Source organism: Musca autumnalis, unplaced genomic scaffold, assembly GCF_047663935.1.
Source record: "Musca autumnalis isolate F117 unplaced genomic scaffold, ASM4766393v1 scaffold_3, whole genome shotgun sequence".
In the NCBI taxonomy this organism is placed as follows: Eukaryota; Metazoa; Arthropoda; class Insecta; order Diptera; family Muscidae; genus Musca; species Musca autumnalis.
The window spans coordinates 225,789,464-225,815,458 of record NW_027411866.1 but is presented as its reverse complement, the minus strand read 5'-3'; the positions used below and the strand labels follow the sequence as shown (position 1 = coordinate 225,815,458).

At 36.9% G+C, this 25,995-nt stretch overlaps 1 protein-coding gene across 8 annotated transcripts in view; it reads right to left on the bottom strand.

The window, feature by feature from the left end:
* LOC141399039 (uncharacterized) overlaps positions 1 to 24,159 on the bottom strand; it is a 35,341-nt gene extending 11,182 nt beyond the window's left edge. The window contains exons 1-3 of one of the 8 annotated variants that reach the window (XM_073977021.1): positions 24,061 to 24,159; positions 10,175 to 10,484; positions 9,868 to 10,087 (exon numbers count right to left, since the gene is read on the bottom strand). In XM_073977021.1, coding sequence (XP_073833122.1) covers positions 9,868 to 10,087; positions 10,175 to 10,316 — 362 coding nt within the window. In that variant the 5' untranslated portion in view covers positions 10,317 to 10,484; positions 24,061 to 24,159. Of the gene's footprint in view, positions 1 to 9,867; positions 10,091 to 10,174; positions 10,485 to 23,536 lie in introns of all 8 variants that reach the window. The other 7 variants (XM_073977017.1, XM_073977015.1, XM_073977014.1 and 4 more) reach the window with 7 other exon arrangements.
* Between the last annotated feature and the right edge of the window lie 1,836 nt (positions 24,160 to 25,995).

Genomic DNA, 25,995 nt, shown 5'->3' with positions numbered 1-25,995 from the left:
TAAAATACCGTTTATAACAGTTTCTAACCTTTTGTAGCGTGTAAAATACAGTTTATAACAGTTTAAAAATTGTCTTTCATTTTTATTCAAAATTTCAAAACTTTTTAAATTTATAACAGATCACTTCCTGCTATGTCTAGTGAAAATATCACAGACGTATATAATTATTCAAATAAACTTCTATTATGACAGTTTATAATATTTAACAACTGATTTAAAGCAGTTTATAACAGTTTTTTTGCAGTGTAGGATCTGAAAACATATGTATGTAACATTTAAACACAATACTACTTTTAGAATAGTTATAGCAGTCGAGGAGGAATCAATTTTAGAAATATAACAGTTTATAATAGTTATATAACAGTTGTATAACATTTATATAACAGTTATAAAAATTGTTATAAATTTTACATAACGTCATGTGATGGATAAAATATAATTTATAAGTGTTATACAGTTTTTCTAAACTCGACATAATGTTTTGTGGCGTACAAATTTTTTGGAATTTGTCTTTCGTAGAAACAATCATTCGGTTAATAAGCATCTTGAAATCCGATTTTCTTTTGAAATACATTCTCTAAAGCTGATTTTATATAATTTTAAATAAAAAGTCATCATTTTGAATCATTGTCGACCACGGATCGATTAGGTTCAGTTGAAGGACTCGTCTGGGATCTTTTTAAATTATTGGCAAGATGTTGTGTATGCGGCCCTAATTACCACGGCACATTTTTTTCGGGATCAAATCCATACTACCTAAAAAGTTTGGCTAAAAACTCGAAAAACCCCTATAGAAGTCAGAAGTATTGTGTATACTTCTTTTCTTTAGGTCCGAGGCTGTACATCCTCTGTCGGCACAGCTGGCTGATACTTTCTTACTTATTTTGTATGGTCACCAAGAATATTTCGATATGTTGCAAATGGAATGACAATCCTAATTATATTCTCCATATATGGTGGAGAGTATAAAAATTTGAAAATTCAATTCGACTGGCTGGGTGAAGCACACGATAACTCTTTAACGGGGTCACCGATTTTTTTTTAAATGTGTAAATCCTGATATTTATTCTTGACTTATTTCGAAGATAATTTGGTAACTCGAATTAGCTGTAATTTGACATTTCGCAGTCTCCATAAACCAGCAAAAATGGACAAAAAATACAAGTAAAAAAGTATCAGTCGGCTTTGCCGACAGAGATATACCCTCAGCCTATGTACATTAGGGATATAACTTTTTGCACTTTTTTGCAAATATCAAAAATACCACCACATAGCCGTGTAGAGCATGAAAAACTATTATGAAATAAGGTGTAATTTTTTCTCTATCGCGAAAAAAGTTTCCGCACCAAATGCATTGAAGTTCAGTAATGCATTTTTTAATTTTAGCTGTTATGACAACATATTTACTTTTAACTAAATTTTTTATTTTTTTGTAATCTAATTTAAAATCATTACCAAAGCGTTCTGGACCAGTTTGTTCTCAAATCGCGCCATTTCGGAGCATTTTAGGAATTTTTGACACTATTGCAATTTTCGTTTTTTCTGTAAAAACTCGTGAATTTTATGTTTATATTTATTGTACCCATTGGACAAGAGAATACGGTGCCATTTGCAACAAATTCGCGAAAGTTACAGACAGTTTTTAATGACTTTGCCTGTGAGAAATTTATTTTTTTCTATGAATATTTATTCAAACAAAGCAAATTTAACATTATAAGTAGAAAAAATATCAAAAGGGTTTTAGTAATTACAGTCGGCGCGGAAACTTTTTTCACCGAATCGATCTTAGAAACGCGTTTTCATTATTAGAACAAAATTCCCCACGTGGTACTGGTGTTGTATTTTTTTAAAAAACATATACGATTCTCACAGGCAAAGTCAACAAAAACAGCCTGTAACTTTCGCGACTTCGTTGCAAATGACCCCATATTCTTTTGTCCGGTAGGTACAAAAAATATAAACATAAAATTCACGAGTTTATAAAGAAAAAGCAAAAATTGCAATAGCATCAAAATTTCCTAATATGCTCCAAATGGCGCGATTTAAGAACAAATTGGTCCAGAACGCTATGATAATGATTTTAAATTAGCCTACAAAAAAATAAAAATTTTAATTAAAATCAAATATGTTGTCATAACAGCTAAAATTACAAAATGCATTACTGAACTTCAATGCATTTGGTGCGGAAACTTTTTTCGCGATAGAGAAAAATTGACGCCGTATTTCATAATAGTTTTCTATGCTCTACACGGCTATGTGGTGGTATTTTTTTGGTTATAGCCCTAATGTACATAAATTGAAGCTTTTATCAGAATTTTGTAGCCCGTTTTGGACACTTGAACTTGCCGACAAAAAGGTGGATTAGGATTAAAAGTGTTGCGGAATAGGTACTTAAGGGAATGAACCGACATAGTTCATTATGACAGCGGATCTTATATTGGGAGTCATATATTTTCGATAGACATCGCGCCCACTAGTCATTTCAGTGGGTCATGGAATTCATTTCAGTGGGTCAGTATGCCAGGAAGCATGAAGATAGAGAGTCTATATTTGGTACAGAAGTTTTTATTACTTGCAGTATGGTTGGAATTGATAATGGGATATATCGGTCCACGTTTTGATATAGACCCCATAGAACGATACCTCCTGATTTTCGGTATTTTTAAGGTTTTAGCTTCATTATCCTACCAGAATGGCTAAAATTTGATACGTAGTCTTCTTTAGGGGTATAAAGCTTTCCCCCAGAATTTTGTTGGTATCGGTCCACGCCTTCATATAGCCCCATTGAACGGTACCTCCCGATTTTCGGTATTTTGAAAGTTGTGGCCTCAATATTCCACCGAAACGGCTGAAATTTGGTACTTAGTCCACGTTGGTGGTATAAACCTTTCCCCCAGAACTTTTTCGGTCCATGCCTTCATATAGCCCCCATAGAACGGTACCTCCCGATTTTCGGTACTTTGAACGTTGTGGCCTCAATATTCCACCGAAATGGCTGAAATTTGGTATTTGGTCTTCGTTGGGAGTACTCAAACTTCCCCTTTAAAGTTGTCGGTATAGGTCCACGCCTTCATATAGCCCCCATGGAAAGGTACCTCCCGATTTTCCGTATTTTGAAGGTTGTGGCCTCAATATTCCACCGAAATGGCTGAAATTTGGTATTTAGACTTCGTTGGGAGTACTCAAACTTCCCCTTTAAATTTGTCGGTATAGGTCCACGCCTTCATATAGCCTCCATAGAACGGTACCTCCCGATTTTCGGTACTTTGAACGTTGTGGCCTCAATATTCCACCGAAATGGCTGAAATTTGGTATTTGGTCTTCGTTGGGAGTACTCAAACTTCCCCTTCAAATTTGTCGGTATAGGTCCACGCCTTCATATAGCCCCAATGGAAAGGTACCTCCCGATTTTCCGTTTTTTTGAAGGTTGTGGCTTCAATATTCCACCAAAATGGCTGAAATTTGGTATTTAGTCTTCAATGTGATATAAAACTGTTCCCCAGAAATTTGTCTGAACAGGTCCACGCTTTCATATTGCCCCATTTCCGACTAAAATTCGTCGGTATAGGTCCACGTTTCGATATAGCCCCCTTAGAACGGTACCTCCCGATTTTCGTAATACTGAAGATTTTGACGTCAATATCCCACCGAAATGGCTGAAATTCGTTATTTAGTCTTCCAAGAGTTATAAAATATTCCAGAAGAGTATTATCAGTATAGGTCCACGTCTTCCTATATCCCCATAGAAGCGTACTTCTGGATTTTCGGTATTTTTAAGTTTTAGTCACATCCTCTTTCCGAAATATAGGAAATTTGGTATTTAGTCTTCTTTGAGTCTAAAAACTTTCCGTCAGAAATTTTGCGGTATAGATCGACGTTTTGAAATAGCCCCCATAGAACGGTGCCTCACATTGTTTTACCGAAATTGCTGAAATTTAGTATTAAGTCTTCTTCATACACGAAAGGAAACTAATAATTCCATTTTACTTCAATACAACTTGTGGTGGAGGGTATAACAAGTTCGGCCCGGCCGAACTTAACTCCGTTCTTGTTTTAAATATTGGGGGAAAGTTTGAACGAAATATGACGAAGGCCAAACTTTGGACCAAATCGGTTGGTCAGTTCTAGAGTTATAGTGCTCTCTAGCCACTACATAAGGGGCGATAGGAAGTTTTTACAATTGTTTTCTCAAGAAGTATGAACTTGTCCCTGAAAAAAACTTTTACCGTCGTAATGGAGACAGCGAGTACAAGATGCCTCAACAAAAATCAAAGTGATTAGAGAGCAGATCTTAAAGTGAAATTATCCGAAATTTTGTGTGGGAGGTACCCGAAGAAGTGAACAAATATGATCCATATTCGAACCTGATCTATGTTTGGTAGATGCGTAAAGTACGGACTAAATCGGTCACTCTCTACAAGACTTATCGTGGGCACAATTTTTCCGAAAATTTGTGAACTTTTGTGGGGGAGGTACTGAGAGAGTGGACCGATATGGCTTATCTTCGAACTTAAACTAAGTTTGGACAAAATATTACGAAGGCCAAGTTTTGGACCGAATCGACAGATCTGTTGGAGAGTTATCTGGCGCTCCAACAACTACTCACGGTGTCATAGGGGTTTTTTGCAACTTTTACGGTATTTTCTCAGGAAGTATAGACTTGCCCCTGATGAAACTTGTACCAAAAACCAAAGCGCTTCGAGAGCAGGTCCTATATTGAACTTTTTTTAAATTTTGTGTGGGAGGTACCCGAAGGAGTGGACCGATTGAACCTTAGAACCTCATTTAAGTCTAGTAGAAATTTTACGACGTGCAAAGTATGGACCAAATCGGTTATTATCTTTAAGAGTTATCGTTCGCACAATTTTTCCGAACATTTTCGAACGTTTGTGGGGGAGGTATCTGAAGGAGTGGACCGATATGGTCCATCTTCGAACTTAAACTAAGTTTGGACAAAATATTACGAAGGCCAAATGTTGGGCCAAATCGGTTCATCTATTCGAGAGTTATCGTGTGCACAAACCAGCCAGACAGACGGAAGGACATTGCTAAATAGACGGAATTCATCCAAAAATATTTGGGATCTAAAACTATTATTTCAATGAGGCAAATTTTGCCCGTGTTAGCATTAATGCTGAGGGTATAACCGAACAATGGGTGACGTGGGAGATGAAAGATACCAAGGAACGGTCCTGACCGGCTTTAACCTGCCAAAGTCCAGGATTTATATTTGCCCCTCTTTCATCTCAAGTGAACACTGACCTCCCGTGGTGTCACCTGGGGTAGCTGCCTTTAACACCCGTTAAAGGTAGTGAGCTAACAAGTGCCGCTCGTTCACCCATAAGATCGTCAAAAACATGGGTTTGAGTGCAGGGTTAGTATCCCTCCCCCAGAAAAATCAGCCTACTATGAAAAAACAAAAGAAAAGAAAAACAAACCCCTCTAAAATTGACGACCACCGCAAAGGTTTTAAGGGCCATGATCTGCGAATCTGCACCTCGAATGTTAGCACTCTTTATAGAGAAGGTGCAGTTTACGCATTGGCAGATGTACTTGAAAAGTCCGACATTACTGCCATATAGGAAATACGATGGAATGGGAAAGGTGTCACAACAACACCTTAAGGTGACGCACTGTATTATAGTTGCCATGACATAAAGCATGAGTTTGGCTGCGGATTTGTAGTTGGTCGGAGGTTAAAACACCTGGTCTCCAGCTTCACACCAGTGAATGAAAGACTCGTTGCAATTCGATTAAAAGCAAAATTCTTCAACATCAGCTTTATTTTCGCTCATGCTTCCACTGAAGACAAGGACGAACTGACCATAGATATATTTTATTAGCGTTGTCCTGCCCATGACATTAAAAATATTCTAGGCGATTTTAATGCCAAAATTGGAAAGGAGAATATTATTGGCCCAACAGTCGGGAATTTCAGTTTCCACAATGAAACATATGACAATGGTATGAGGCTGATAGACTTTACAGCTGCGAGAAACATGGTAGTTAGCAGTACCAGATTTAAGCATCTCGATATTCATAAGGGCACCTTGCTGAGAGAGATGAAAAAGCGGGAGTGTGAACAAATCGAGATGTACAGGAGATGAAGTCCGAAAATTCTACCAAAGAGTGAAACATCAAACTGATGGCTTTGGAACTGGCGCATGCTCCTGTAGAGACTAGCAAGGTAATCTGGTAACTGATACAGATAGTGTGCTCAGGATATGGAAAGAACATTTTTCCAAACTGTTGGTATCTAATAGCAGCGAAGACGACGAAGGTACCAAAGACCCAATCCCAGAAGATTGTATTAAATGTATACCACCCGGCCAAGATGAGGTAAAGACAGCAATAAATCGGCTGAAGAATAATAAGGCAGCAGGAGCCGATGGCTTACCATCCGAGCTGTTCAAAACCGGAGGCGACACGCTGATAAGGTGTATTCCTCAGCTAGTTAGCACCATCTGGCAGGAAGAACGCGTACCCGACGATTGGAACCTGAGTATCCTGTGCCAAGTCCACAAGAAGGGAGATAAGACTGTATGCTCTAACTATAGGGGCATAAGTCTATTCCCTATTGTCTACAAGATCGTGTAATGGGATATTGTGCGAACGACTACGGTCAACGAAATAATGGGACCATACCAATGCGGCTTTAGACCAGGCAAGTCCACCATTGACCAGATATTTACACTGCGGCAAATCCTGGAGAAGACCCAAGAGATGCAGATCGACACCTACCACCTTTTTGTCGATTATAAAGCAGCCTTCGACAGCCCGCTAAGTTCAAAGGTATTCCAAGCCATGTCTGCATTTGGTATCCCCGCAAAGCTCATTCGGCTTTGTAAAATGACTCTAACTGACACAAGATTTTCAGTTAAAATAGGAAAGAACCTCTCCGAAGAGTTTTGTACCAAAAGAGGTTTCAGGCAAGAAGACAGCCTTTCGTGTGATCTTTTCAACGTCCTGCTAGAAAAGGTTATACGAGAGGCAAACGTCAAAAGAAGTGGCACAATCTACACCAATAGTCACATGTTACTTGCTTATGCTGATGATATAGACATCATGGGACGATCAGTAAAAGAAGTAACCGATACCTTTATGAAGGTCGAAGGAGAATCTGCTAAAGTGGGCCTGGCGCTAAAAGGCGAGAAGACCAAGCTGATGGTGTCGACGCGCAATGCGTCCATTGAGCTCGGACCAACTGTTGAAGTTGGTTCCTATAATTTTGAGGTAGTAAAAGACTTCGTATACCTCGGCTCCGCCGTAAACACAACAAACGACATCAGTTGTGAAATAAAAAGAAGAATTGTATTGGCCAACAGATGCTACTTTGGCTTAAGTAAGCACTTTAAAAACAAAGCCACAACTCGTCAAACAAAAATAACGCTTCACCAAACACTGATACTAACCGCGCTGATGTATGGTTCCGAAGCCTGGGTACTTGCGCAAGCAGATAAGGCAGTGATTGGCGTGTTTGAGAGAAAAATTCTTCAAAAGATCTACGGACCACTCTGCGTTGACGGTGAATATCGACGTCGCATGAACCACGAGCTGTATCTGCTATACAACGACATCAATATTGTTAAACGTATCATCTCCTGCTGCCTTATTATTCTTCAGCCGGTATATTGCTGTCTTTACCTCATCTTGGCCGGGTGGTATACATTCAATACCATCTTCTGAGATTGGATCTGTGGTATCTTCGTCGACTTCGCTACTATTGGATACCAACAGTTTGGAAAAATGCTCTTTCCATATCCTGAGCACACTATCTGTATCAGTTACCAGATTACCTTGCTGGTCTCTGCAGGAGGAGGTGCCTGTACCAAAGCCATCAGTTTGATGCTTTACTCTTGGGTAGAATTTTCGGACTTCATTCTGGCTCCTGTACATCTCGATGTTTTCACACTCCCGCTTTTCCATCTCTCTCTTTTTCCTGCGGAAAAGACGTTTCTCCTCTCTATTTTTCTCCCGATATCTCTCTCTGGTATCCAAGTATGGATTTTGCGGCTGTTTGCATGGAGTGGGCTATACTTTGCCATTGCGCTGAAATGTTATCGGGATGAGGAGTGCTTTGATTAAGCAATTGATTTAAGTGGAATATGCTGTGGCTATCTGTTGTGATTGCAGCTTACCGATGTCTATCTTTCGTGTTGTGTCTGTTCGTACTTTGTTTGCTACGTTTAAGCGGGTGCGTACCTTTGCTGCAACAAGGTAGTGGTCCGAATCAATGTTTGCTCCTCGGAACGATCGTACATCCAACACGCTCGATGAATGTCTTCCATCTATCATAACATGATCAATTTGATTTCTTGTTTTTTGATCTGGAGACAGACAGGTGCCCTTATGAATATCGAGATGATTAAATCTGGTACTCATACCATTGCCAGATGTTTCACTGTGGAGACTGAATTTCCCGACTGTTGGGCCAAAGATATTCTCCTTTCCAATTTTGGCTTTAAAATCGCCTAGAATAATTTTAATGTCATGGGCAGGGCAACGGTCATATGTTTCTTCTAACCCTCGTAAAATATATCTTTGGTCTGTTCGTCCTTTTCTTCAGTGGGAGCATGATGTTGAAGAATTTAGCTTTTATTCGAATTGCAGCAAGTCTTTCATTCACTGGGGTGAAGCTTGATACCAGATGTTTTAGCCTCCGACTAACTACGAATCCGCAACCAAACTCATGCTTTACGTCATGGCAGCGATAATACAGTGCATCACCTTTAGGTGTTGTTGTGACGCCTTTCCCAATCCATCGTATTTCCTGTATGGCAGTAATATCGGCCTTTTACTTTTCAAGTACGTCTGCCAATGCGAAGACTGCACCTTCTCTATAAAGAGTGTGTACATTCCAGGTGCAGATTCGCAGATCATGGTCCTTAAAACGTTTGCGGGGTTCGTCAACTTTAGAGGGGTTTGTTTTTCTTTTCTTTCGTTTTTTCATAGTAGGCTGCTTTTTCTAGGGCAGGGTTACTAACTCGGCGCCCAAACCCAAGTTTTTAACGTTCTTATGGGTGAACGCGCGGCACATGTTAGCTCACTACCTTTAACGGGTGTTAAAGGCAGTTCAACAGGTGACACCACGGGGAGGTCAGTGTCCACTTGGGATGAAAGAGGGACCAAGATAAATCCTGGGCTTTGCCATGTTAAAACCGGTCAGGACCGTTGCTTGGTATCTTCCATCCCCTACGTCACTTTTTATACTCACCAAGGGCTTTCATCTCCAAAAGGAATGTTCAACCCTCCAAAAACGATGTTGCACAGTGTTAAGTGCCCGTTCAAGTATTTGTTAAAAAGAAATTGTTAGTAAACCCATAGCTAGGATATATTTATGAAAACTACTGGATTTTCGAAAATCAAAATAGGAGATCAATAGGTCAGAATGGAGACAATTTTAGGTACATTTAAGTATAGAAATTTCCCACAGGTAGGTCAACATTTATAGGAAAAAAATTAAAAAGAAAACCACTTGATTTACAAACCCCTTTAAACTTCTATCGATTTTCTCGTTAACCATAAAATCTGGACAACAAATAATTTCTTCATATGTATCAAAACCACAACGAATGACCTCCTGAACTCTATATTCACCGTGATCAATTAAAATCTTAAGAATCGGACATTCACCCCATCGCTTGCAGGTGCCTGACTCCGATTTTGTCCGGCAGCTATTTGAAAAAACAGCAAAATAGCAGACATTTTAACAAGTAAGCAAATAAATAATTTGATGAGTAATTAATTTTGTTTTTGTTATATTCTAATTTCAAGTGTATGTTAAACAATCTCTTTTTCTTTCAAAATGATAAAAATATACATATTTACAAATCTCCAATGATAAATGAGTTTTTGTGACATACTTACATATTTGTTCTTGTCGTTGTGGTTGTCGTCGTTGTGGATGTATCACCAAAATTTGATCCAGTCGAAATCGGACAACATATCAATTCTTCTCGTATGCCAAAACCACAACTAACCACTTCACGTTTTGTATAGATGCGTTGTTGAATTAGGGTCTGTATGATTGGACAATCCGTCCAATATTTGCAAACACCCGCTGTATTTTTGGTCACACAAGGATCATCTTCTTGTTAAAAGGAATAACAAAAACATACGAAACCCAAGTATTTTTTTTTTCCAAACAAAACGTGTAAGAGTTTTTGTGGCTTACCATATGATGCTGCCTGTGTAAGGGGGATCTGCTGCACCAGCATTAGCATCACCGCAACAATTATCAAGGAGATCGTTGCGGCCAGTGAAGTTTGTCGCCGTATGCCATTATCTTTGTCTTTACTTTTCACCTTTGTTTGCATTTTTAATTCGTAATTTGTTTGTGTTCCACGATCGATGGTGTAATTTGCTATGGACCACCCGCTGCTTAGAACTTTTTAATTGATAACAATGATTGATTCATATATTCTTGAAACGTAAACCGTTGTTCGTAGCTTTTGATATTTTAGTTTGTGGTTTTATTTTTTGTTCTGTAATTCGTAGAAAAATTAAAAATACATTGACTATTAGATAATATGAAAGATTTTTTATTACATTTAAATTGAAACACATTGAATGGCCATTTTGTAGGTGTATGACATGATTCTATGAAACGGTACAACCAAGGAGTGTGTTTTGATATTTCGCTAACGTATGAGGTCAATCATAGCTGCTTTAGACGTCGTTTAGTAATCCTACAGCAAATAAATTCTGTAGGTAGAGTAACAGAATAAACGATACCGCAGGCCTCCTATAGAGCAGAGGATAACAGTCCCTCCTTTAATGGCATAGTGGTTCCGCTCGTGAACAAAAATCGAAAAATGTATGTCAACAAATTTGATTGTGATTGAGATAAATATTCTGTAAACATATCAAATTTTTAACATCCAGTATTATTTTTGTATATATTTATAGCGGTAATATGCCATGTTCAGTGGAAGAAGTTGTGATTTGTTTGTGGTGCCTTAAAATCGTATAATACATCCACAAAGAATTCGTAGTTTATGAGTGAAATTATAAACAATCCCAGCAAAAAAGTCCTCCCAAAATCATGGGTTTTGTAAGGGATTTTTGGCAGCCGTAACTACTCACAAACCCCCTTTCTTCCCCATTATTTTTACAAGGGCATGTCGCACTCAGTTTCTAGTTATTTTATGACCACTAGAATAACTAGTTATTCTGTAACCACTAGAAGTTGAAAAGTAAGTTGAAAAAAATTCTATTTTTAGAATAGTTGATGTAGAGAATTTGTTTTTAATTTCATCACACTTCTTACTTTTATTTTACTTTATTTTATTTCGCTTTCTGCCCGAGTTGAACCCACGAACCCTCTGATTTCTAGCCAAAGACACTACACACTGTGCCACGCACACGGATATTAAGGGTTGCTTAAGAACTTAAATGTGCGGAGCACACGTGCACGACGAACTGTTTTTTTAATTAACAAAAACTCGCGTGCCGACAGTGAGCGTTGAACACACAACCCTAGGATTTATAGTCGGACACACACACACTGTACCACCGTCCTCATTACTTATTGAGGAGTAAAGTAATTAGGTAATTTTTAAGAAGTAACCCATTACTTTTCAGATTACTTGTAATGCGAAAAGAAGCTTGTTTACATTATTTTGTAATGGGTTACGTTATGACTAACGAATCCGAATTTTTGCTGGGATTGAATATGTAAATGTACAATATTCAAAATGAAACTTATAGTTGATGACACTGGTAATGCTTTTACAAAACAAGTAAAAAAGTATCAGTCGGCTTTGCCGACAGAGATATACCCTCAGCCTGTATATATTGAAACAATTTTTTCTCAAAAAACGTATGTATTTAGGGTTTTTTTAAATGTTGGGAATTTGAACCTACAAAAATATTCATTAGGATTAGAGATCAAAAGTTTTTTGGAGGAGATACTAAAAGGAATGGATCTACATTGACCATTATGGAAGTGGATAACCTGCCACTACATATGGTGCCATAGGGGGTTTTTACACCCTTCGGGATGTTTGCTTAAGAAGTATGGACTTGCTCCTGAAAAAACTTTTACTGCCGTAATTGAGGCAGCGAATGCAAGTTGCTTATACAAAAATCAAAGTGATTCGAGAGCAGGTCTTAAAGTGAATTTATCCGAAATTTTATGTGGAAGGTACCCGAAGGAGTGGACAAATAAAGTCCATATTCGAACCTGATCTATATCTGGTAGATATATTAGGTTGTGTAAAGTATGGACCAAATCGGTCACTCCCATCAAGAGTTATCGTGCGCATAATTTTTCTGAACATTTTTGAACTTTTTTGGGGGAGTGGACCAATATGGCTTATCTTAAACTAAGTTTGCACAAAATATTACAAAGACCAAATTGTGGACCGAATCGGCAGATCCGTTCAAGAGTTATCGTGCGCTCCAACCACTACACACGGTGTCATAGGGTTTTTTTTTTTGCAACATTCAGGTTATTTTCTCAGGAAGTATGGAATTGCCCCTAATGAAAACACAGTCGTATAGGGGACAGTGGATACAAGTTGTTAGCACAAAATCAAAGCGATTCGAGAACAGTTCCTAAACTAGGGCTGCTCAAAGGGCGCACTTGAAAAAGAGAGCTTTTGTTTTTGAAATGAAAATTTTCAGTACACACATTTTTTCCATTACACAAGACAACCCAACAAACCAACATTACTCGAACAAAACATCATATTTGAATTATAAATTCTTGTGTAGCCACTGGAGAATAAACGAAACTTGATTCTCTTGAAAATAATGAATGTGTATTGTAAATATTAGCTTATCCGTGTAAGTGTAGAATGTATTTATACGAATTGTGTTTCGTAAATTTTATAAAATCAGACTGAATGGTATGTTGGGAAACTATAAAAATGTTTGTGTTTCAAAACCACCACAATAACAAAATAAGTTTGTAGTTGTATGAGCAACCCTATCCTAAACTGATGTTTTCCGAAATTTTGTGTGGGAGATACCCGAAAGAGTGGAACGATTGAGTCCACATTGGGCCTCATCTATGTCTGGTAGAAATTTCACGATGTGCAAAGTATGGACCAAATCGGTTACCCCCTTCAAGAGCTATCGTGAATATTTCCTGTAGCACGAAAGAATGACCTTTTGCCTAGTAATGACTAAAATAACGTTTATTCCATTTAAATATTGAAAAAGGTCCCGCACAAACAACTTTTAATTTTGATGATATATGAAATAAAGTTATATATAATATAAAATGATATATACATATTTAATAATATGATGATAAAATTAATAAAAACCAAATAGTTATGTCATTTGCCCCTATACCTTGTTTTCTGTGACTTCAAAAAATTGTCAAAAGTTCTGAAAAATAAAAATTTTAAAAGCTTTTTGTGCCGAAATGTTTTTTTATCCAATCACTTTATAATTTAGATTTTATGTAATCTTAGGTAAAAACTCATCAAAATATTATACAGGGGTACGAGGTTGTAAAAAATCATAACCCTAATGCACCTAAAGGAGTGTTTACCCTAACCATCAATGTCATATGACCCGAAATAAAAACATTCCATATCCGCCCACACAGACAATGTGGAGACGTCATTTCACTGCATTTTCGTTGGTGTGGACGCAAAAAGTAAATGGCGTAAGCACATCCCCAATATTGCACATATTAGCGACTGTATAACGATGGAAAATTTCAGGTCATATGACATTGATGGCTAGTGTAAACACCCCTTAAATTGACAATTTTTGATGAAAAAGTTTTGTGACCACTGTGAACCTCAAATGTCAAATTACAAATAGTTCGGTCACAACATTTAGCGAAAATCCTCAAAATACATAACATCGGAGGTACCGTTATATGGGAGCTATACGAAAACATAGATCTATTGGTACAGAAGTTTTGTGGCCCTGGGAACCTCAAATACCAAATTACAGCTAATTACCTAAAACTTGAACCGATACAGCCCATATTCGAAATTGAAAAATTCACTCGGGTGCAAAAATATGACGTACTAGTTCAATTATTACGGACCCTATAGTGATTAAAACATACGGCCCGACATGGCTAGATCAACTCAGAATTTTATCCTGATGAAGATTATGTATATTTAATGGTCGAAAATGATTATTTCAATGAGTATATGAAGTTATTCCGGTATTCTATATGAGAAGACTTTCTGGTCTTTTTTGAGAAGACCTTCTTGTCTTCTCTATAAGAATACCTACTTGTCTTCTCTAAGTAGGCCTTCTGGGGTTTTTAAGAAGGTCTTCTGACCTTCTTTTCTTCTATGAGAAAACCTTCTTGTTTCCTATGAGAAGAATTTCTGGTCTTCTAACCTTCTTTAAGAACGCCATCTGAGGCCATGAGAATACCTTCAGACCTTCTATAAGGAGACCTTCTAATTTTCTATGAGAAAACCTTCAGGTCTTTTATGAGAAGACCATCTAGTCTGCTATATAAGAAGATCTTTTGTTTTTCAATAAGACGATTTTCTGGTCTTCTCAGAGAAGACCTTCGGGTCTTCTATGAGAATCCATTCCGCCTTTTATAAAAACTCCTTTTTGTTTTCTACAGAAACACTTTCAGGTATTCTACAAAAAAACATTCTGCTCATTAATAACACTGTGCCACAAATTGGAACTCAAGGTCTGTGCGGTGGAAAATTCCTTTTGGAGATAAAAGCCCTTAGTGAGTATATTAAGAACCCAAAAGGAAATTTTCCCCATAGGTCAAGTTTCCGAGATATCGCGCGATGAATTTTTTGAATTTTCGCCTATGATGTTTGAGAAAATAGCTTTATATCTCTGTTTGCCGTTATTGTAGCTTCATTTTGAGATTACATGCCTTCATTCAAATCGAATGGCGAATCTTTTTGTAGAACATTTCATTCTTCTAACTCAATTCCTTTCATGTCCTTTTCGTCCTTTCTTTCTTGAACCGTAGTAAAAGTACCACAAAATGAGATTTTACAGCATCCAAATATTCCACAAAAATTTTGCTCAGAGAATTTTAGGTACGGTTCTCATTGACAACTAATCGATATTGTCACGTTTTCATTGTCTTTTTTGACATTTACCCGGTTTTTGTTCAGAAAAAAACTATGTTTTGTTTTTCTGTATATTCGTTATTTATTATGTATTGGTAGGTAGACATACCCATTGGTTATCACTTATATTGACATCTGGGATGTATCTGAAATATGTACCATATATAGCTCCCGATATGCTGAACACGTTAATGACAAATTTTCTTCGAAAATAGATCCGGTTATCTAATATTTTGAACCGGATATAGCGATATAAAACCCGGATTTTGTACCGATTTTATGTAACCGATTAAGGTTATATGTATACCATTAGAAAGCTAATAAAATTGCCAGTCAGGGAAAATAAATTTTTTGACAGCATCTTACCTGAGTTCGGTGCTAAAACAAAAAAACCCGTATTCTTGAACCGTTTTTAAGAAAAATATCACTGCGCGTAAATATGGAGATCAAAGCTTGGTGGGTGAAATATGCTTTTTGCCGATGAAAGTGGATGAAGTTAATATTATGAACCCGGAAGGACAGTTATGTCATAGGTCAAACTTCTGAGTTATAGCGAAATGGAATTTATGTTACGAGTTTATTGTCGTGCTCTTAAAGCTCATCAAGAATGTATGCATCACGCCATAACTCAGAAGTTTAACCTATGACATAACTGTCCTTCTGGTTTTCTATGAAAAATATTTTCTTTCTTTCTTTTGGAAATGTTTTTTTATATTCTTCTTCGGAATTTCTATGGGAAAAGAGTATAACTATTTTTTAATTTTCTATAAGAGGACCTACCGCCCCTTTTTAAGGTCTCCTATAAGAAGATGTTTTGATCTTTCATGCCTTGCGCCGTCATAACCGACTATTTGATGTCTGAAATTGAAGCTCGTAATCTCGACGATATCTGGTTTCAACAAAACGGCACCACTTCCCACACATCGCATCAATCAATTGATTTATTGAAAGAAAACTTCTTTCAAATGCTAATAAACATTCCCCCATTCAATTTGATTTTTGTGTGTGTGTTATTTTTTTTTTTTCTTTAAAGAAAGTAGGAACCTCTAAATGGATCACCCTTTAGTTCAGCCATATAAAACTTCTCTACAAGTGGTGACTCGGCGATGAACCGTAGATCCCATATAATTGAATCTGGATGCACTCATTGATATGGGAAAAGCCCCCCTTGTCCCGGCTGAAATGAGACTCGCCTTCAACATATTGGTGTCCTGATTCCGACCACAAACTACTCCAGAAAGATAGTATGTTTAATCTGTCCTTTAAAGCCACAGCTATTTGCGACGAGGCTTTTGGATCAAAATCCTCAAATCGCTGACCGACAGAGCAGGGTTGAGCAGATAAGAAACCCTGTTAACCTTCTAAAAAGCAATAGGCCGGTATATGGTAAGCTACGTAGCGCCAGTGTGCTATGTGAAATTTATCACACTACAGCCGAAAAATAGTCAAAACTGCCACAATACTACATGAGGGGGACCTCATGACACCAGATACCATCTCAATCTATCAAGGCAAATTCTAGTGTTTTTGGCCAGTAAAGATCCGAATTATGCAACAGCCTCAATTCTTATTGGGTCCGAATTGATGGCACTATGCCCATTAAGGTTTCAGTTAGGATTAGATCATCTCCATGGCTGTATTTCTTTAATTGCCCAGCTAAGTCCACTCAGCCTAACCAAGGTTGCAGATATTTTAAATCTGGACACAGAGAAACCAGAACCAGGTAACTGTATTACAATTACCACAACCTGATCGACTGTACTTGTTTTCATAGAGTGCACTATAGGTAATTTGCCCAGTTTTTGAGGCAAAAAGTCGATTTTGCAACTTTTAATAATAAAAACGTTTTAGTTGGCATAGAATAAAGAACATGTCAAAATTTATTAATATGAATGGTATTTTTCAAAATAGCTTCATTATCGCGGTTTAAATTGCAGTCAAAGAGAGAATTTCGAAGAAGAACTAAAAAAAATATATTTTGTAAGGCATATTTCAATGTATTTAAAACCGCGGAAAAATAAACCAAATATTAGTGTATGTAAAATGAAATAGATTGGCAATTGTGAGAGGAATTTATTTAATATATAATATAGCTTAAACATTTTGGGTAGCGACCAAAAAACACAAAAAGTCAGAAATAAATATTTTGTTTTTCTTAAACTCACTTCATATAGACTTATACTAAATTGGCCGTGTTTGGCCGTGATTTTGCCACCTAGAACACATTACTGAAAGTCTTCTGCATTGGTATTACAAGGTTTCAACACCCGATTTTGCCCGTTTTTTGACATTTATGAGATTTTATTAGATTACTTCTCAATAAAAAGTCTTAAAATTGTGGAAGTTAGGTCTGAGGAAATAAATAACAAATATAAAAACTATTGTTGTTTATAATTTCATTGCAAGTAAAATAAGTAATGGCGACAAATTTTTCGGTATATCCGTGGTTTTCTATAAACGGTGCGGCAGTAATAAGCTTTATATTATATCTCTATTACATATTAATCATTGATACGGCTTAAAGGAGTACTAAACTCGTCTTTATTAACGTATGTTCAAAAAATATACAAAACTGTAGTAACAATTCGTTGGAAAATCTACTCGCGGGGACAAAATTTTTGTTACTTATGACCGTGATCGTTTTCAACAGTTTGTTGTGTATAAGAAAATTAATGAAAATTGCATTGGAAAAAATAGCTTTGTTCGTTATATACGTAGTTGCTTATACCCGTTGTTCGTTATATCCGAATTTCTCTGTAAAAATCTTTGTTTTATCTTACTTTTACACATAAATAATTTAAAAAGTTAAAAAATCCTTTAATTCCGCTGTTATTAATTTTTGTCTCAAACACAGGGCAAATTACCTATAGTGGAGTGGTAAAAAATTTAGACTTTGCTACTGTTTTCATAGAGTGGCCAAACGTTATGCTTGGAGATTTTCGAGGTCCAGCTTTCATACTCTCAACAATCGATCGTGGGTGAAGCTTATATGCAGTTATGTAGTGATCTAAGTTCATGTTTGTTTCTCGAATAGACAATCACAGTCCATGAGTGGTTCCATCTAACACAACGTTATGGATTTGGCTTCTTTTGACTTAATCAGGTAGCAGATACGTGGATTTATCTTGGTCCCTCTTTCATCTCAAGTGGACACTGACCTCCAGTGGTGTCACCTGGGGTAGCTGCCTTTAACACCCGTTAAAGGTAGTGAGCTTAAATGTGCCGCGCGTTCACCCATAAAACGTTAAAGGCTTGGGTTTGAGCGCAGGGTTAGTCACCCTCCCCTAGAAAAAGCAGCCTGCTATGAAAAAACAAAAGAAAAGAAAAACAAATCCCTCAAAGTTGACGACCCCCGCAAACGTTTTAAGGACCATGATCTGCGAATCTGCACCTGGAATGTTCGCACTCTTTATAGAGAAGGTGCACTTTACGCGCTGGCAGATGTACTTGAAAAGTACAAGGCCGACATTACTGCCATACAGGAAATACGATGGAATGGGAAAGGCGTCACAACAACACCTTAAGGTGACGCCCGGTATTATAGCTGCCATGGTACAAAGCATGAGTTTGGTTGCGGATTTGGTCGGAGGTTAAGACCCAAGACTTGCTACAATTCGAATAAAAGCCAAATTCTTCAACATTAGCTTTATTTGCGCTCTTGCTCCCACTGAAGACAAGGACAAAGTGACCAAAGATATATTTTATGAGCGCTTAGAAGAAACATATGACCGTTGTCCTGCCCATGACATTAAAATTATTCTAGGCGATTTTAATGCCAAAATTGGAAAGGAAAATGTCCCATTGACCCAACAGTCGGAAAATTCAGTATCCACAGTGAAACATCTGACAATGGTATGAGGCTGATAGACTTCGCAGCGGCAAAAAAACATGGTAGTTAGCAGCACCAGATTTTTCATCTCGACATCCATAAGGGCACCTGGCTGTCGCCAGATCAAAGAACAAGACATCAAATTGATCACGTTGTGAGAGATGAAACACATTCATCGAGCGTGTTGGATGTGCGTTCGTTCCGAGGAGCAAACATAGCCTCGGACCACTACCTAGTTGTAGCAAAGGTACGCACCCGGTTAAACCGAGCAAACAAGTACGAACAGACACAACACGAAAGTGAGATATCGGTAAGCTGCAATCACAACAGATAGCTACAGCATATTCCACTCAACTAGCCCAATTGCTTAATCAAAGCACTCCTCATCCCGATAACATATCAGCGCAATGACAAGCATTGTCCACTCCATGCAAACAGCCGCAAAATCCATACTTGGATACCAGAGACCTCCACCAAGGAATCCATGGTATGATCCGGAGTGTCGTGCTGCTACCGAAGAGAAAAATGCGGCATATAGGGCAACTTTACAATCAGTAGCAACGCGTAGCGCACGAGAAAGGTATCGGGAGAAAAGGAGAGAGGAGAAACGTCTTTCCGCAGGAAAAAAGAGAGATGGAAAAGAGGGATTGTGAAAAAATCGAAATGTACAGAAGACAGAATGAAGTCCGAAAATTCTACCAAAGAGTGATACATCAAACTGATGGCTTTCGAACTGGCACATCCTCCTGTACAGACCAGCACGGTAATCTGGTAACTGGTAACTAATACAGATAGTGTGTTCAGGATATGGAAAGAGCATTTTTCCAAGATCCAATACCAGAAGATGGAATTGAATAAATAAACAGCAATAAACCGGCAGAAGAACAAGTAAAAAAGTATCAGTCGGCTTTGCCGACAGAGATATACCCTCAGCCTGTGTATATTGAAACAATTTTTTCCCAAAATCGTATGTATTTAGGGGGTTTTTAAAATTTTGGGCGTTTGAACCGACAAAAATGTTGATTAGGATTAAAGATCAAAAGTTTTGCGGAGGAGATACTAAAAGGAATAGATCGACATTGACCATTATGGAAGTGGATCTCCAGCCACTACATATGGTGCCATAGGGGGTTTTTACACTCTTCGAGCTGTTTGCTCAAGAAGTATGAACTTGCCCCTGAAAAAACGTTTACCATCGTAATTGAGGCAGCGAATGCAAGTTGCTTCTACAAAAATCAAAGTGATTCGGTAGCAGATCTTAAAGTGAACTTATCCGAAATTTTGTGTGGGAGGTACCGGATGGATTGGACAAATATAGTCAATATCCTAATATATCTAGGATGTGTAAAGTATGGACCAATTTTCCGAACATTTTTGAACTTTTGTGGGGGAGGTACATGAAGGAGGGGCCCGAATTTGGCTTATCTTCAAACTTAGACTATGTTTGGACAAAATATTACTAAGGCCAAATTTTGGACCGAATCGGCAGATCCGTTCTAGAGTTATTTTGCGCTCCAACCACCTCACACGGTGTTATAGGGGTTTTTTACAACTTTGAGGCTATTTTCTCAGGAAGTATGGTCTTGCCCCTAATGAAACTTGTACCGTCGTATGGAGGGCAGTGAATACCAGTTGCTAAAACAAAAATTACAGTGATTCGAGGGATGGCCCGAAATTTTGTGTGGAAGGTACTCGAAGGAGTGGGCCGATTAAGGCCATATTGGAACCTCCTCTTCCTCTTGTAGAATGTTTACGATATACAAAGTATGGACCAAATCGGTTACTCCCTTCAAGAGTTATCGTGCGGACAATTTTTCCGAAAATTTTTGAACTTTTGTGGGGGAGGTACCTGAAGGAGTGGACCGATATGGCCCATCTTCGAACTTATATCAAATCTGGACAAAATATTTCGATAACCAAAATTTGAATCGAATCGATTGATCCGTTCGAGAGTTATCGTGCGCACCAGCCAGCCAGACAGACAGACGGACGGACATTGCTAGATCGACTCAAAATTGTCTAAAACGGATATCGTACAAACATAGTTGGGGTGTAAAACCATTATTTCGATGAGGCACATTTTTGGTCGTATCAAAGTGTAAATACCCTCTTTAGCCTGAAGGCTGAGGATATAATAATAAGGCAGCTGGAGATGATGGCCTGTTAAAAACCGAAGGCGACACGCTGAAAAGATAAATGCAGCAGCTAGTTAGCACCATCTGGCAGGAAGAACGAGTACCCGACGATTGGAACCTGAGCATCCTGTGTCCTGTCCATAAGAAAGGAGATAAGACTGTATGCTCCAACTATAGGGGCAGAAGTCTCTTCCCTATTGCCTACAAGATCGTGTCAGGGATATTGTGCGAACGACTAAAGCGTATGGTCAACGAAATAATTGAACCATACCAATGCGGCTTTAGACCAGGCAAGTCCACCATTGACCAGATATTTACCCTGCGGCAAATCCTGGAGAAGATCCATGAGATGCAGATCGACACCTACCACATTTTTGTCGATTATAAAGCAGCCAATCGACAGCCCGCTACATTCACAGGTATTCCAAGCCATGTCTGAATTTGGTATCCCTGCAAAGCTCATACGGCTTTGTAAAATTACTCTAATTGACACAAGATCTTCATTTAAAATAGGAAAGAACATCTCCGAAGAGTTTTGTACCAAAAGAGATTTCAGACAAGGAGACAGCCTTTTGTGTGATCTCTTCAACATCTTGCTGGAAAAGATTATACGAGAGGCAAACGTCAAAAGAAGTGGCACAATCTACACCAATAGCCACATGTTACTTGCTTATGCTGATGATATAGACATCATGGGACGATCAGTAAAATAAGTAACTGATACCTTTATGAAGGTCAAAGGAGAATCTGCTAAAGTGGGTCTGGCGGTAAACGGTGAGAAGACCAGTTAATGGTGTCGACGCGCAATGCGTCCATTGACCTCGGACCAACTGTTGAAGTTGGTTCCTATAATTTTGAGGTAGCAAAAGACTTCGTATACCTCGGCACCGCCGTAAACACAACAAACGACATCAGTTGTGAAATAAAAAGAAGAATTGTATTGGCCAACAGATGCTACTTTGGTTTAAAAACAAAGCCACATCTCGTCAAACAAAAATAACGCTTTACAAAACACTGATACTTCCCGTGCTGATGTATGATTCCAAGCCTGGGTACTTGCGCAAGCAGATAAGGCAGTGCTTTGGCGTGTTTGAGAGAAAAATTCTTCGAAAGATCTACGGACCAATCTGCGTTGACGGTGAATATCGACGTCGTATGAACCACGAGCTGTATCTGCTATACAACGGCAACAATATAGTTTAACGTATCGAAATGCAGCGATTGCATTGGCTAGGCCATATAATAAGAATGAGCGATGATGAACCCGCTAAAAAGGCGTATAAATTCGAGCCACATGGCGGTGCACGCAGAATTGGCAGGCCAAAGAATAGATGGCGCAAACAAGTGGATGAAGAGATGACAAGGCGCGGTATTCCAGAAAGCGAAGCACTAAACAGAGGGAATTGGAGATCTTTTCTTAGTTCGGTCTATGGAACAAATGTTCTGTAATTACCCAGCTAAGTAAGTAAGTATTGGAGTATGATCCCTGGGCTGACGGTGCGAGTATTAAACATCTAACGACATATTCTTTGATGAGAACATTAAACGGCATGAATTCAGGCGATGTGTTAAAAATCTACCTTTGTATTCAAGCTTTCAAAAGCAAGAACTTATCAGAGATTGATGCTTCTGAAGGGCCAGGCTATGAAACATGTGTGTATGTACAATACATGTATACGCTATATGGTAAAATGGATATGTAAACTTTACCTGGACAACTTTTTATTGCACTAATAGGACAAGAACAAACAAACAAAGCCCTGTTAATAAAAGTCATGGAAAATTCCACTAGTGACCACAAAACATGTTTTGGGACACCAGACAAAGAAACAATCCTTTATCCAACTATAAAATAAAAGTCACAAACCACAGAGAAGGGCGTGGTGAATACAAAATGTTTGCCCTCCAGCTAGAAGAACAAAGATCTTTGCTAATTTATGTTAATTTGTGTTAAAAACAAAACCACAATAAAAAACACTGAAACTGGATCTATTTTTGGATTTATATTTTGTTCTTATTTTTTGTTGTAAACTTAAGCCTTGGAAGTATGACCATCACCAAGGTGATCTTTTAGATCACTTGAAACTTATGTTGGGTTAGATTCAATTTGCCTGGATGTTTGTAGAGACCTTTGTTAAGCAGTCCGACTTGGCAAGTTTAAGATTTAAAATAAGCCGTAAAACAAGTAGCTGTGTTCATTAAATTAACTTGAAGTGAAAAGTAGGTGTAGAATCATTTTTGTTCTGTTTCATTTTTTTGAAATTGCCAACTCGTGTCGTATTCACATATTGTTACAATTTTTAATATTCTTTTGTTTTTTTTTTTTAATTAATTAATTCACAGACAGATAAGGTTTGAATTGTTCTATATATTATTTTCATTTCGTATTATTTTACACAATATTGAAATCAGTTGCATGTTTCAAAATAATAACGAAATTATCATGTCAAGAGCAATTTTTGTTATTGATGTGCTCCACATTTGCTTTATTGTCCGGATTTTTTGAGAGATTATTTTCCCCCATTTCAAGAAAAAAAACGAACCTCAGTTCGATCATCTATGAAATACGAAAAATCCCCATTGATCGGCAGCATCATCACATCATCATTAGCATCACGTACAGCATCACTTTACACACATGTAGAAAAAAAAAGCTCACACCAACAGACATTAAAATTCAAGAACATTTTTGTTGTTATTTCAACTTATTAAGTTATTGGTGGTCAGTCAATCAATGCAACAACAACAAAATTTGAATCTAATAAAAATTTATTTTGTTGAAATAAAAAACAATAACAACAACAACAATGACCATTATATTACAACCACACAATTAAAGCTTGATCATCGATAATATTTTTTGTCTTAATTGTTTATTCTTTTGACAGGCAAACGATGCTGTACAATATTATTTAAATATTTTGTTTAATATTTTATAAAAAATAATTACTTTTTTCTTGTTTTTTTCTTTAAACCCACAAACAATAAGCAACCGCCACGCACACCCTACCGCAATTTGCTTGCCAATCAATATTGCCAAAAACAAGTAAGCGAAACGACGACTTACAAGCGAAACCCAACCGATCTCAAACACGTCTCTCAACGAACTGACTATGGCTCTGTCCGACGAAAACTTCAAACTGATACCGGTCAATTGATAGCCGATGCGAGATGATTTGTTTACCAACCAAACAAATCTCAATACGAAGTAAAGCCACAATTAGTCAGCAAATTTTGAGATGCCACATTGTAAATAAAAAAACCAAAATCAAAATAATCCAAACACGGATTTTTTAAACAATATTTTTTCAAGCCACCATCAAAATAAAACGTGGATTTTTTTAAACAATAATTTTTCAATGTTTTGCCTTATTAAGGCGAAGGTCATTTTTAGAGTGATAGTTGAATGTGTGGGACTTCGGTGGATTCCTAATTTTTCAATGTACCTATTAGGTCTAAATAGCTCAACTCGAAAGAGAATTAATAATTTTTCAAGCCAACAATAAAACGTGGATTTTTTTAAACAATAATTTTTCAAGCCACCAATAAAACGTGGATTTTTTTAAACAATAATTTTTCAAGCCACCAATAAAACGGATTTTTTAATCAATATTTTTTTCAAGCCACCAATAGAACGTGGATTTTTTAAACAATATTTTTTCAAGCCACCAAAAAAGTGGATTTTTTAAAGAACATTTTTTCCATCCACTAATAAAACGTGGATTTTTTAAACAATATTTTTTTAAGCCACCAATAAAACGTGGATTTTTTTAACAATATTTTTTCAAGCCACCAATAAAACGTGGATTTTTTAAACAATATTTTTTCAAGCCACCAATAAAACGCGGATTTTTTAAACAATATTATTTCAAGCCACCAATAAAACGTGGATTTTTTAAACAATATTTTTTTAAGCCACCAATAAAACGTGAATTTTTTAAACAATATTTTTTCAAGCCAACAATAAAACGTTGATTTTTTAAACAATATTTTTTCAAGCCAACAATAAAACGTTGATTTTTTAAACAATATTTTTTCAAGCCAACAATAAAACGTTGATTTTTTAAACAATATTTTTTCAAGCCAACAATAAAACGTGAATTTTTTAAACAATATTTTTTCAAGCCACCAATAAAACGTGGATTTTTTAAAGAATACTTTTTCAAGCCACCAATAAAACGTGGATTTTTTAAAGAATACTTTTTCAAGCCACCAATAAAACGTGGATTTTTTAAACAATATTTTTTCAAGCCACCAATAAAACGTGGATTTTTTAAACAATATTTTTTCAAGCCACCATCAAAATAAAACGTGGATTTTTTAAACAATATTTTTTCAAGCCACTATCAAATAAAACGTGGATTTTTTAAACAATATTTTTTCAAGCCACTATCAAATAAAACGTGGATTTTTTAAACAATATTTTTTCAAGCCACCATCAAAATAAAACGTGGATTTTTTAAACAATATTTTTTCAAGCCACCATCAAAATAAAACGTGGATTTTTTAAACAATATTTTTTCAAGCCACTATCAGATAAAACGTGGATTTTTTAAACAATATTTTTTCAAGCCACCATCAAAATAAAACGAGGATTTTTTAAACAATATTTTTTCAAGCCACCATCAAAATAAAACGTGGATTTTTTAAACAATATTTTTTCAAGCCACTATCAGATAAAACGTGGATTTTTTAAACAATGTTTTTCCAAGCCAACAATAAAACGTGGATTTTTTAAACAATATTTTTTCAAGCCACCATCAAAATAAAACGTGGATTTTTTAAACAATGTTTTTCCAAGCCAACAATAAAACGTGGATTTTTTAAACAATATTTTTTCAAGCCACCAATAAAAAGTGGATTTTTTAAAGAATAGTTATTCAAGCCACCAATAAAACGTGGATTTTTAAAGAATAGTTTTTCAAGCCACCAATAAAACGTGGATTTTTTAAAGAATAGTTTTTCAAGCCACCAATAAAACGTGGATTTTTTAAACAATAAT